Below are 12147 nucleotides of genomic sequence, written 5' to 3'. Positions count from 1 at the left end.
TTAGTACATGGTTTGGGCTTCCTCTAGGGTCACTACTGTCTAACTGCATTTGCACTGTTTTATATCACTTTCTGTGCCTATTTCTGGGAACTAGTGTATATAATTTGTGTGTTACCTCCTATTGGAGGGAGTAGGAAGTTGGCTCTGTATATACTATTTCAAAGTATGAAATAGTGTGCACAGGGTCCAAGGGTTCCCCATAGAGGTAAGATAGTGGCAAAAAGAGATAATTCTAATGTTCTATTTTGTGGTAGTGTGGTCGAGCAGTAGGCTTATCAGAGGGTAGTGTTAAGAATTTGTTGTACACACACAGGCAATAAATGAGGAACATACACTCAAAGACAATTCCAGGCCAATAGGTTTTTATATAGAAAAATATATTTTCTTAGTTTATTTTAAGAACCACAGGTTCAAGATTTACAATTAATACTTTAAATGTAAGGTACTTCACTTAGATACTTTAGGAACTTTGAATAAAAGCAATATCATATACAGTCTTTGTAAAAATGGCAATAAGCTATTTTCAAAGTGGACAGTGCAAAAATCAACAGTTCCTGGGGGAGGGAAGTAAAGGTTAGGTTTGCAGGTAAGTAAAACACTTACAAGTCTCAAAGTTGGGGCCAAGGTAGCCCACCGTTGGGGGTTGAAGGCAACCCTAAAGTTACCACACCAGCAGCTCAGGGTCAGTCAGGTGTAAAGGTCAAAGAGGTTCCCAAAGCACACAGGCTTCAATGGAGAACAGTCCCGGTTCCAGTCTGCCAGCAGTTAAGTACCCGGGTCCTCAGGGGGAGATAGGGGGGTTTTGTAGGGCACCGGGGTGGGGGGGGGAGGGGGGGGGGGGTGACGGGGGCAGGGGGGGACAAGCAGGCACAGAAAGTACACCCTCAGCGGCACAGGGGCGGCCAGGTGCAGTGTGCAAACAGGCGTCGGGTTTTAGATAGGAAGTAATGGAGGGACCCGGGGGTCACTTCAACGCTGCAGGCAGACAAGGGGGGGCTCCTCAGGGTAGCCACCACCTGGGCTAGGCAGGGGGTCGCACCTGCACTGGAGTTTGGTTCCTTCAGGTCCTGGGGGCTGCAGGTGCAGTGTTGGCTCCATGCATCGGGTCCCTTGTTACAAGCAGTCGCGGTCAGGCGGAGCCTCTGGATTCTCTCTGCAGGCGTCGCTGTGGGGGCTCAGGGGGGTCGTCTCTGGTTACTCACGGGCTCGCAGTCGCCGGGGAGTCCTCCCTGAGGTTTTGGTTTTCTGCAGGTCGAGCCGGGGGTGTCGGGTGCAGAGTGGAAAGCCTCACGCTTCCAGCGGGAAACGTGAGGTCTTTAAGTAGCTTCTTTGCTGCAAAGAAGTTGCAGGATTTTGAACAGGGCCGCTGTTCACAGGAGTTTCTTGGTCTTTGTGTGCAGGGCAGTCCTCTGAGGCTTCAGAGGTCGCTTTTCCCTGTTGGATGCGTCGCTGTTTTGGGAGACAGGCTGGTAGGGCTGGGGCCTTGTTAAGGTTGCAGAATCTAGTTTCCTAGGTTCTGGGGAGCCCCTAAATACTGAATTTAGGGGTGTGTTTAGGTCTGGGAGGGCAGTAGCCAATGGCTACTGTCCTTGAGGCTGGCTACACCCTCTGTGCCTCCTCCCTGTGGGGAGGGGGACACATCCCTAATCCTATTGGGGGGAATCCTCCAAACTTAGGGCTGTAAGGCCTGCTAGAGGGGTGACTTACCTGTGCCACAGGCAGTGTGAGGCTGGCATGGCACTCTGAGGGGAGTGCCATGTCGACTTAGTCATTTTCTCCCTACCAGCACACACAAGCTGAGAGGCAGTGTGCATGTGCTGAGTGAGGGGTCCCTAGGGTGGCATAAGGCATGCTGCAGCCCTTATAGACCTTCCCTGGCATCAGGGCCCTTGGTACCAGGGGTACCAGTTACAAGGGACTTACGTGAGTGCCAGGGTTGTGCCAATTGTGGAGAAAAAAGTACAGTTTAGGGAAAGAACACTGGTGCTGGAGCCTGGTTAGCAGGGTCCCAGCACACTTTCAAATCAGAACTTAGCATCAGCCAAGGCAAAAAGTCAGGGGGTAACCATGCCAAGGAGGCATTTCCTTACAGAGGGGTTGCCTCTCTCGTACTTTTGGTATAGTGTCCCTAAAAATAAAGTATCTTTATCTTTGTAACCGTGTTTACTTTCATGTGTGTAAGTGCTGCGTGACTACAGTGGTTCTGCATGGGCTTTACATGTTTCCTAGATAAGCTTAGGCTGCTCATCCACAGCTAACTCTAGAGAGCCTGGCTTCTAAGCACTGGCTACACTACACTAACAGGGGATACCTGGACCTGGTATGAGGTGGAAGTACCTTAGGTACCCACCACACACCATGCCAGCTTCCTACATACGTGCATCAAAAGGGTAACCCCGCGCTCCCAGTACAACTCTTTACGATTCCCTTATCAGCTCTGTCTTCTTCTTGAGATTTGCCCAGGCCCCCATCCTTGTAATCTCTCACTGAAACGAAGAACACCCTTTCAAGTGTACAGAGTGTCTCTCTCTCCCTTCTCCAGGGTGTCCCACCCAACTCAGAGGACTGCAGCAATACACATCTGTATGAGGGAATTCCTCTACTACCTCATGTCCTCACCAGCAAGACCTGGGCTTCCCAAAATGGAACCAGTATCATCCATGTAACGTACCACTACAGGCACACTTGCACTCAATGTATGTGAACAGCACACACTATCCAGCACTGTCATCTCCATGCATTGTGCTAGCACAGACACGCATACACTCAGCACACGCATACACTCAGCACACACATTCACTCCGAGCACTGCTCAGTACTGTAGCCTTTCTGTATTGTGCTATGGTGTGCCACTTGCACACAACCTTCCAGCACACACATTCACCATGCACACGCTGCACACCACTACACCCTTCATGTATTGTACTTCTCACAAGTACACCTACACCCAATATATACTTTCATCATGTATTGACTCCACAGTATATTTCTCATATAATATATTCCTCACAGGTATACATACACCCAATTCATGCATCACCACACACATACTGCTCAGCACTGCTCTCTATTCCTGTACTGTACCGTTCCCCGGCACACATACAACCAATGTAGTAACCAATCCTGCGCTGTGCAGCACTTTGTATCTATGTGATGTAAGCCACGGGTGAGTTAACTACACAGCAGCAGAACTTTTGAAAAGGAGAGTGACCCTGTAGGCTTCCCTCCAGTGACACAAGTTAAAAGGACCTGTTCACTCCTACTGATCACTACAACGTATGCGGCCACCCCCTCACTCGTGCTGCTTAACTCCTGGTGAAGGCTGTAGCCTTCCACCACCATTCGGAAAGCGCTTTGGGTGTCTCTCCGGGTCCAACAATATGTGAGGCAGGCCTATGTCATGGCGCACACCAAGGATTCGACGTGGTCTATGACAACAAAACCATCAGCATTAGGGATTCAGAAAGCAGTACAGTGTAGCACTCAGGACAAGGACATACGTCCATTACCATGCAGAGGACTTTTCAGTCCCAACAACTTACCTCCAGGATTAAAAAATGTGTTTCTTGAAAAGTGCATTTACTTCTAGGTGACTCCTATAGAGAGTGGTACTCCAAACCACACATTCATTCACCAACACAGATGTGTGGGATGCTGATCGGAGTGTTCTGACTCTTCAGGATATTCTTGTAAAATCAACTGCAGAGACTATCCAAGACTGGCCCATGTGGGAGCCAGCTCCTCTCAACAAATGAAGTATGTGCCCAAGTCCTCCATATGCTGTAATAGACTGGATTTTGGGCTAATACCTCTTGAGGTAAAACATTAATTAAGGGAGGCCACAAAGGTGGTCTTAAGTAATACAATATTGAAGGGGAAATTGAATTTTCATGAATATGCCTTTTAAAACTACTATAGAAAGAGCCTAACTGTAGTAGATGTTCCCAAGTGTTAACTTTAATCTGTATCATGAAATCTTCTCAGGAGTCCTTAAAGGAGCAGGGACTCGTAGTGAAAAAAGCTGCTGCTAAGGATTCTAAGGTCTGCCCCCACAGACAATATGCTTAGTTCAGCCACTAATTGATCATTTGGGGGAGGTCCCAAGAGCCAGTCGATGCATCACTCTTCAACATCAGCTACTTTATTAGGTCCATTACAGTGGGTAGGTACATTGTGTCTGATATATCGTTGTGCTGAAAATGTATCATAGCAGGGTGTGATTGCATTCAATGTAGGTGTCTTGTGTTTTTATCTCTTGGTTTAAGGTTAAGAAAGCCACTTGATACACTCAGCTTTTTATCCTTCCGAGGTGGATAAAATCCCTACCATTGAGTTGAGTAGGAATGAACATCTGTTATGAAGCGAATATGCACTTTATGAAGGCAAGTTATATTATGTTCATGGCTTGTGCGTCAGACCTAGAAGTAGCACCTCCTCTTGCCAAGTGCATTTTAGAACATTTAATGGAGCTAGCTTAAAATTAAATTTGACTTGTCTTTCATAAAAGAAACTTATCATTGTGGTTTTGCGCAGGAGTCCGACAGTGTCAAATTAATTCACTAGTTTTCTTTCCTAAAATAGTACATTTTCTTTAACATGCATACAATACTTCTAACAAAATACCAACAATATTTCCATAGAGGAACATTTTAACAATTCAATGTGACTGAAATTATACATAAAAAATACAAACCAAGAAACCATAAATGTGTAACATATTTCAGACCAGCTGTTGTACCTGGGGGTGGAGGACATGGTCTTGTTGGTGTTCCAACCTTGGGTGGCAAGGCAGGAGGAATATCTTCAGTTTTCAAAGGTTCCTCCTCAAATATGTTTTTATTGCTGACCGAATCACTTATCACACTGTCTGCAGGAATGCTTAAATGAGCTGTATCCACTGTATTTGTCTGCAAGTTTGAAGGAAAAAACATTTTTCTTGTACAAACAGCAAATAATTCACCATAGCAGTGAGCTGCATATTTTACTTACAAGGCTATCTCCTACACCTCCTCAAAGGGCAGAAGAACAAGTTATTTATCATGAATAATATTTTAAATCAAACTTTTACATGGACCAATATTTGGGTTTAAAAACTCAATTAAAATAAATGTACAAATATTCCTACATTTTCTAAATCACTAGCACTTTTTCACTGCAATCAACATTCAAATGGATAACTTCCAGCAGATTTCCAATCTTTAAGTATTTTCAAACAGCAGACAAGATCATGAATTATTTTCCTATCAATGGACTCCCTGATCCCGGGTATCACCGCCAGGGTGCCAACCACAGAAGCAATAGCATGCATGGCCGGAATAATTTGTGTCCAAAAATATGCCACAAGCACAGGTGACATCAACTTCACCTTAATGTCCCTACTTCACAGCAGCCACAAATAAATAAGAGCTAAAATTGAAAATTTGAGACAATATCAGGAGAGGCCAGAGTGTGCATCAGAAAGAATATGTTACTTACCCTGTAGCCATCTGTTCGCAGCGCGTAGTACCACAGATTCATGCGCTTAGCATACTCCTTCCATCTAGTGTTGAGCTTGGATGCTTTCAACGTGTTTTTCTTCAAAGAAGTCATTCGAGTCACAAGGTATTTGTGACTCCTCCTATAGTAAGTACTGCGCATGTTCACCGGCTCCTTTGTTAAATTGTTTTTCGGCTTATCGGGTGAGCTTAGGATAGGAGCAGTATAGAGACAGAAAAGATAAGCATACAGGTAAAGTCAAGATAAGGTTGAGTGTTTATTAGAGCGGTGTGTACATCAGCCAGTAGCTTCTGGGAAGGAGGGTGGATGCATATGAATCTGCGGCACTACAAGCTATGAATAGATGCTGACAGGATAAGTGACATTCAATTCGTAGCATGTGTTGGCAGTAGATACATATGCTTAGCATTGAATGTAAAGCAGTGCTCCCCAAAAGTGGTTGCTAGGTAGTGGTTAGGTAGTGGTTGATTTAGACATTTGAAACAAGGGTCCGTAATACAGCTTGACCCACTCTAGCTTGTTGATTAGCTAGGACATCAACACAATAGTGTTGGTGAATGCATGTGGGTTATTCCATGTAGCTGCTTTATACCTATCTGCTAATAGGATGTTTCCTAGAAAAGCCATGGATGCTCCTTTTTTGCATGTGGTGTGAGCTCGCAGGGTTAAAGGTAGTAATCGCTTAGCTTTGTGGTAGAAAGTTACAATACATCTCACTATCCATCTTGCGATTCCTGCTTTGCAGATAGGAGAATCCTATAGTGGGACTGAAAAGGCAACAGAAAGTTGCTGTGTTTTATGAAAGGGTTTTGTTCTCTAAAAGTAGTACATATTAATGCTCTTTTAACACTGAGTTTGTAGAACTCTTTCTGCTACTGTATCTGGTTTAGGAAAGAATACTGGTGGTTAAACTGTTTGATTTGAGTGGAATGCAGAAACTACTTTAGGGATGAATTTCGGGTTTGTTCTAAGTACTAATTTATCTGGATAGACTTGAAGGAAAGGCTCTTCTACAGTAAGTGCTTGAAGTTTGCTTATTCGGCAAAGAATGCAATGGCTACTAAGAACGCTACTTTCCATGTGAGGGACTGAAAGTCACATGAATGCAATGGTTCAAAATGTGGACCCATGAGTCTGGTGAGAACAATAGTGAGGTTCCAGACTGGTGCTGGTGGGATGGAGGGTAGAATGGTTCTTTTTAGTCCTTCCATAAATGCTTTGATTACTGGAATTTTGAACAGCAACATATGTTGTCTGTTTTGCACATATGTCGCAAGTGCTGCTAACTGTAGTCTAATAGAGGTATATGCCAAGCCTGCTTGTTGTAAATGAAATAGATAAACAAGGTCTTGCACTGCTGGAGAAAGTGGTTAGATTTGTCTGGCTAGGCAGCAATGTTCAAACCTCTTCCATTTGGATGTGTAGCAGGCTTGTGTGTTTGGCCTTCAAGCTTGTTTTAGAATGGTCATGCATTCTCGAGGTAGATTGTTGTATCCAAATTCCAACACTTTAGAAGCCATATCGCTAGATTCAGTGCCTGGGATTTGGATGTTTGACCAGAGTCAGAAGACATGGACAAAGTGGCAGCTTCTTGCAGGCACAACCACTAGTTGTAATGAACAAGTTACTTACCTTCGGTAATGAATTATCTGGTATAGACTATCTAGCTGCAGATTCCTTACCTTAGAATTCCCTGGGATCAGCTTCGAATCCGGAATTTTTCTGCTGAGCAGTACCCTGCGCGCGCCATTGGGTGGCATCGTTCGGATCTGCGTGAGTCGTCCAGCTCTGCATGTGTCGTCAGCTTCGTTGGAGCCGTCTATGATGTCACGGTTCTCTATATAGAAGCCGCCTCGGCGTACGTACGTCAGTTCTTTTCCTTCCGCAACAGTTAAGCGCAGATCCGGACTAGAGCTACCCTTTCTTCGACGGTGGTCTAGGTCTTTTTTTACTGTTTTAAGTCATGTCATCAAGAAACACTGGGTTCAAGCCGTGTGCTGCATGTCATCGCACCATGTCGGAACCCTTTCTGCAACTGTCAGGTTGGTGAAAAATACTGTAATTTCTATAGATTAAGGTGGAACTGAGACACCACCTTTGGAAGATGTAAGAAAGTGCCCATTTTGACATGATCACCCCCACTTTTTGCTGCTAGTGAGGTTTTTCGACTGAGGTGAACTGGGTACGTAATGAACAGGTCCCCAGTGCCAGTGCTCTTTCCCTAAGACAAGGTAAACTGTGCACATGCACAACTGGTGCACACTTCAGTACCTCTATAATACCCTAACAAGTGGTACCCCTGGTACCTAGAGAGCCTTGATACTAGAGAGGGTTCCTAAGAGCTGAAACACATTGTGCCACTCTTAGGGACACCCCCTAAAAAGTTGCACAGCTGCGTGTGTCCTTGTGCAAGCCAGACAAACATGACATGGCACAGTCGTTGTGTGCCATGCCTCACTCACTCACTGCATCTAAATAACTGTAGGTCAGCCCATACAGCAGGTCTTAGAGCCGTAAGGCAGGGTGCATTATATTTGATGTGAGGTTATATATGCCTGAGCAGATATGCCCCTATAATGTCTAGTTTGATTACTAGAAGTTGTAAATGATCAGAGAAGCCATCATAAGGTATCTACTGGGCACTCGTCATTACAAATTTCCTAGCTACGTAATAGCTACAATGAACCCTGTGGTGTTTCATATAAAACACCTCATCTTAATGATACAGCCTTGGATTAATCAAGACATGCATCCAGAGGGCACCTTAGAGGTGCCCCCCTGAAACTTACTAGTCCCTTAGTACGCTGCCTGCCTGCCACCAGCGACAGGTTTCTGACCCCTGGAGGTGTGAGCCCGTGATCTCAAAGGCCAGAAGAATGCCTGCTCCAAAAAAAGCTGTTATCACCAACTCCAGAAGGATGCAAACCAAGATCAGGGACTTCAAAGACCTGCTACCTTTGGTATGCAACCCTGGCTTTCCCAAGACCTGGGAGTTGCCACCCCCTGCCCTGAGGCCCATCTGGCACCAGGACAGGTGGGACATTAGTTATTCAATAGGTGTGTCCCATGTTTGGGCTAGTCACACCCCTAAGGTGGGCTGCCCGATGTGGACACTTTAAGAAGGGTTCCCTCATCTTGTTTTTGGTGGAACTAGGAGTCCTGGGACAGGGTTATGACACCCCCCCCTCCCCCCCCTCAGTAAGTGATCAAATAGGGGGTGTAGTCACCTGAGGGGTAAGCAGCCCATGGGCGGCTACTACCTCCCCTTATATGCCCCTAATATGATATTTGACACCAAGAACTTAGACTCATCTGACAAAAGAAAAAGGCCCAAGAAGAGCTGAAGAAGCGAGAACTGTGAACTGGTGGTGGACCTTGCCGCAAAACCCTACCTACTTATGCTCCTGTCCCTCCTGCAGCTGTGCATCCTCCCAAAGCCTTGGAGGTCCTCCAACACTTTGCCCAGCTGTCAGGATCTCCCTTGAAGTGGAGGACCAACGTCCCTGCTTCCTGCAGGCACCAACCGCAATGTCTAGTACACCGATCCACTGACCATAGGGTTTATCAATGCAGCAGTCACCCAGGAGGAGGTCACCATGCTCCACCGAGCTCCACCATGCTCCACCGAGTGAGAATAGATCAGGACCAACTGGAGCCCTCCTGCACCAATACCTGGGGTACTGGACCCTTTGCAGCAACCAAAGCCTGTTTGAAGTCCAATATGGATTCGAACGTCGCATCCAAAGGTCAGCTGTCACAGGACGTCAGCATCATACAAGAGACGTCCAGCTGACCCATTTTGTCCTTCTTCTTGCCGGTCCTCCCTAAGATCAGTGGGCACCTTGAAGCAGGAGCACGGACAACAAAGACCCACTGCACCCGAGCTCCCCAGCCCGGGTCCCGGACATTGGAAGGTGTTCCCTTGCTCTAAGGATCCCCATCAACCAAGTCCCCCATTGGGAGCTCCCAGACTTGTGCCCAAGTCCCCTCTTGTAGTCTCTTTCTAGGTGATCTCCCTCGCCACCAACCGCACAGTGCGTAAGACACCCAACTCGACTAGTACCACTGCACAAGAACACCCCCGAGCAGGTAAAACTATCACTGGTCTTGCTTGTGACCTTGCCCACCTAGCACTCTACAATCCACAGGGCACCCCGAGAACTGTCTGCAAGGACCCTTCTGCAGTAAAAGTAACCTTTACCGCGTAAAAGCGAATTTGAGTGAAAGTATTACTTACTTGCTAAATCAATACAACTGCAACAGTATTTATCTTCTTTGAAGTTTCTGGTGTTAAAACTTTATACAAAGTAACTTTTTCTATACACTGCTCTCACATTCCTTCTTGAGTGTGTCATTTATTGATTGTTCAACAAATGCTTAGCACTACCCTCTTTTGGGATTATTACTTTTACCCCTGTAAACCAATATGGGTCGCCTGTACTATATGCAGAGTGTACCCCTACATTTGGCACACTACATAGCTAACTTCCTACAAAAGAAATTTAGGATTAGTATGAAGTACCACCCTATATTTATGTAGTTGGAGGAAGGGTTCTTCTAAAGTTAATGCCTGAAGATCACTAACACGTTTGAGTGAAGTGATAACAACTAAAAAAAATACCTTTCAGGATAAAAACAGGAGGGGGCAGGAGTGGAGGGGCTCAAATGGAGGGCCAATTAATCTTAGGACAATATTGATATTCTAAAGGAAGCTGGCTCTCTGTATGGGCCACTAAAAATAAGTACACCCTGCAGAAAGTCCAGAGGATCCCCACTTGGTTTTCAGAGGCAAAAGCAGACAATACTAGTGCTCACTTTTGTGGTAGTGTGGGTGAGCAGTTAGGCTCATCAGAGGGCAGTGCGATACATTTGCTCAGAGAGGCAATAAATGAGACACTCAGAATAAATCCGAGACCAAATTAGAAAAAAATAACACTTAATTTTATATGTTTTGTAAGCAAGAGCTTCGTTCACAAGTAAATACTGTTTTTGTTATGAATTTTCACAGGTAAGTAAAATGTTCAAACCTGTACGCCTTTGCGCACAATGCAATCCTATGGAAGTAAAAGTCAGAGATGCGTAAGGGTTTGGAGATATAGTGGGACATGGTCCAGAATACTACCTGCAGTTCTTTGGGAACTTCCCGGGTTACAATGAGAGCAGGGAGCTGATGAGGTTGTAGCTGGGTGCGCTAACGTGAGGGGAGGAGTGAAGGGGGGAGTGCACCTGGAAACAGGGTGCACAGAGGGTCTTGGGGACAAGTAGGAGAACTGCCAAACAGGGTTTGGGTCACAAGGGGCCTTGGAGCAAGGGGGCACAGCCGATTCTAAGGTACTCGGGCTGGGCGGCTCGGGTGCACAGTGGTTAGGGCAGCTGGCTAGGTGCGCAAAGATACTCCTTGTGCTAAGGGGCCAACAGTTGGCAGGGGGGAAATCAGAACTGCTGGGCCACTCGAAGTGGATCTCAGTAGTGCTGACTTCCCCCGACAACTGCTCAGCCTTGGTGTAATGGGAATTCAGAATCGACTCACTTGGTGCGGGGAGTCCGGTACCCCGGGGGTTGGGTTGCATAGTTGCGGTTGGTCCTGGTGTCTTCACATTTGGTGGGGAGACAGATCTGGTCCTCCAGAGCACGAGTAGCTTCTCCTGGTCGTAGGTAGCGTCCATCAGGCTGGGGAGCTGCAAGGTGCTAGACCGGACTCTGCTGGTCGATGCCTGCAATCTGCAGGGAAATAGCCCCTCTACCTCAAGGGAGACTGGCAGTGATTTTCAAAGAGCTGGGAGGCTATCTGAGGCTTTTGTAGCTCCCTAGCTTGCAGTACGAGTCACTCTGTCGCGATTGTTGAGACAGTTGCGAGAAGGCATGGTTTAATGACAAAGCTCAGCTCTTCCTCTGTTCTCGCCAGGCAGTGACTCTTCTTTGTCCTTCTATTGATCAATCGAATTGGAGTTCTTGTGTTCATGGGTGCCACCTAAATACTCAATTTAATGGCGTCAGGGAAAGTGCCAGGTAGCAGCCAATGGGCTGCCTACCTTTGGGGCATTACACCCACTATATGACCACTTCCAGTGGGAAGTGAACATAACCCTAAACTTGGAATGCTAATTCCATTCACAACAAGTGGTATCCACATCAAGTAGTCCACCATAGGGGTTGAACTGTCATGATGTGGGCACACCTCCTAATATTACTAATTTTCCCTGCCTGACCTGCCACTAATAAGTGGGGTCAGGACAGGGGGTTGGTCATCTCCACCATCTGGACAGCCTTGGACTGCATAACAAAGGCGGCTTGACCTTTGAATCTTCTCGACTTAGAATGCACATGCTGCATGGAGGCGGTCAACACCTCTGCCCAGAGCAGGCTTTGTCCCCGGCCTCCGAGAGTGTAAGCTCTCACCCCAGGAGGTCAAAAACACGTCTATGGTGACTTGACTGGTTAAGACCAGTCAGTCAACACACTAGCAGTTGGTAGGCTTTTCAGGGGGCACCTCTAAGGTGCCCTATGGGTGCATATATTAATAAATTAATCACTGGAATCAGTGAGGGTTTATTAATACGAGATGTTTGATACCAAACATCCCAATGTTGAGACATGCCATCTTGTAGCTGGGGAACTTGTATTGACCAGTGTCCAGCACATGTATTTACT

At 46.3% G+C, this 12147-nt stretch overlaps 1 protein-coding gene across 1 annotated transcript in view; it reads right to left on the bottom strand.

Moving 5' to 3' along the window:
* Positions 1-12147, bottom strand: part of EPS15 (epidermal growth factor receptor pathway substrate 15) — a 792619-nt gene that overhangs the window by 59170 nt on the left and 721302 nt on the right. The window contains exon 23 of the mRNA XM_069232684.1: positions 4739-4907. Within this exon, the coding sequence (XP_069088785.1) occupies positions 4739-4907 (169 nt within the window). The remainder of the gene's footprint in view (positions 1-4738; positions 4908-12147) is intronic.

This window comes from Pleurodeles waltl, chromosome 4_2 (assembly GCF_031143425.1).
Source record: "Pleurodeles waltl isolate 20211129_DDA chromosome 4_2, aPleWal1.hap1.20221129, whole genome shotgun sequence".
NCBI classification, from domain to species: domain Eukaryota; kingdom Metazoa; phylum Chordata; class Amphibia; order Caudata; family Salamandridae; genus Pleurodeles; species Pleurodeles waltl.
The sequence above is the reverse complement of the archived record's forward strand: the minus strand, read 5'-3'. Positions and strand labels throughout refer to the sequence as shown.